General features: G+C 43.5%; 1 protein-coding gene across 1 annotated transcript in view; it reads left to right on the top strand.

The window, feature by feature from the left end:
- The window catches only part of SARC_13425 (hypothetical protein), a gene marked incomplete at both ends in the record, with an annotated part of 3,413 nt that extends 2,368 nt beyond the window's left edge, over nucleotides 1–1,045 (top strand). The window contains one exon of the mRNA XM_014292444.1: nucleotides 788–1,045. Coding sequence (XP_014147919.1) covers nucleotides 788–1,045 — 258 coding nt within the window. The remainder of the gene's footprint in view (nucleotides 1–787) is intronic.
- Nucleotides 1,046–1,182: the final 137 nt, after the last annotated feature.

The following is a 1,182-nucleotide window of genomic DNA, read 5'->3' on the forward strand; positions in this document are numbered from 1 at the left end:
AGTGTACAATAGGTAGTAACTGAGTTATATGCAGAGCGAATAGTAGCTGTATTGTTGTAGCAGCTATATTATTGTGGTAGACTTAGTGGTAGTCTGTGTTATTATGCTAGTGCCAAAACAAGAGGTACTTTTCGGGTTATGCTAGCATACGTAATGGAGGTACATGTACGCTAATATGAGTATTGTCTGTGCTGCAGTCGGTGAGTGGTGGAATATAATGACACGTTGCCATGTAAGTGTACATTGGTTCTGTGTGCTGACGCTGCTCGATTTGTCTTCGTGTAGAGCTGAGTGATATTGGTGAGTCTCTCCCTCTTTCAACTGAATTATTCTAGTTTCGTACGAGAAAACTTCAATTTCGCTGGAGTGAATGGTTGCTTTACCAGCCATGTACCACTCTTCTGATTTCTATTCACCTTCGGAGTGCGTCTCTACCGAAACACGCGTTGCTACCACGTGCATCAAGCGCACCTATGTGCATGCAAGATCAAAGGGCGGCCACACTGGGTAATGTACCCGATTCTCTGCCACTGCGCTCCATAGCAACGCTCAATCGCCAGCAAGCCTGGGCTTTATATTGACGTACTATCCGATCCCACTTCTTATCAGATTCTCATGCATCTCTTCAGAAGACATTGCCTGTATGCCAATATGGGACTTTACAGCATATCCCAACACGTCTCATTCTACTACTCGACCCTCCAGGGAACAGCGATTGTTTTCAAATATATTGGATATGCCATCGCCATCTCATCCCGTATCAACTCACATTAAAATTCCTCTCCAGAGACTTCGGGGAGGTGTACGACAGCCTAGCCAATCTTACTGACCGAGTAGCCACCCTCGACTGTTTGCTGTCCTTAGCGGATGTTTCGTTGCAAGACACCTTCTGTCGACCAAACGTACTGCAGAAACCCCCAAATATAACAGAAGGGGATGCTGATATCAATAGTGACAACGGCAATACAAGTAAATCATTAAAGAGTGATACTGAGCGTGGAGGCGAGATATACATGACGGTCAAGGAAGGTCGGCATCCGATGGTATGTTGTGTTCTCAGTTATAGACATAAGTATATTATACACACACACACACATATATATATATATATATATATATATGTGTGTGTGTGTGTGTCGTGTGTGTGTGTGTGTGTGTGTATATATATAGTAATATGTAGTA

The sequence above is a fragment of the Sphaeroforma arctica genome, assembly GCF_001186125.1.
Source record: "Sphaeroforma arctica JP610 unplaced genomic scaffold supercont1.3271, whole genome shotgun sequence".
Taxonomy (NCBI): Eukaryota; class Ichthyosporea; order Ichthyophonida; genus Sphaeroforma; species Sphaeroforma arctica.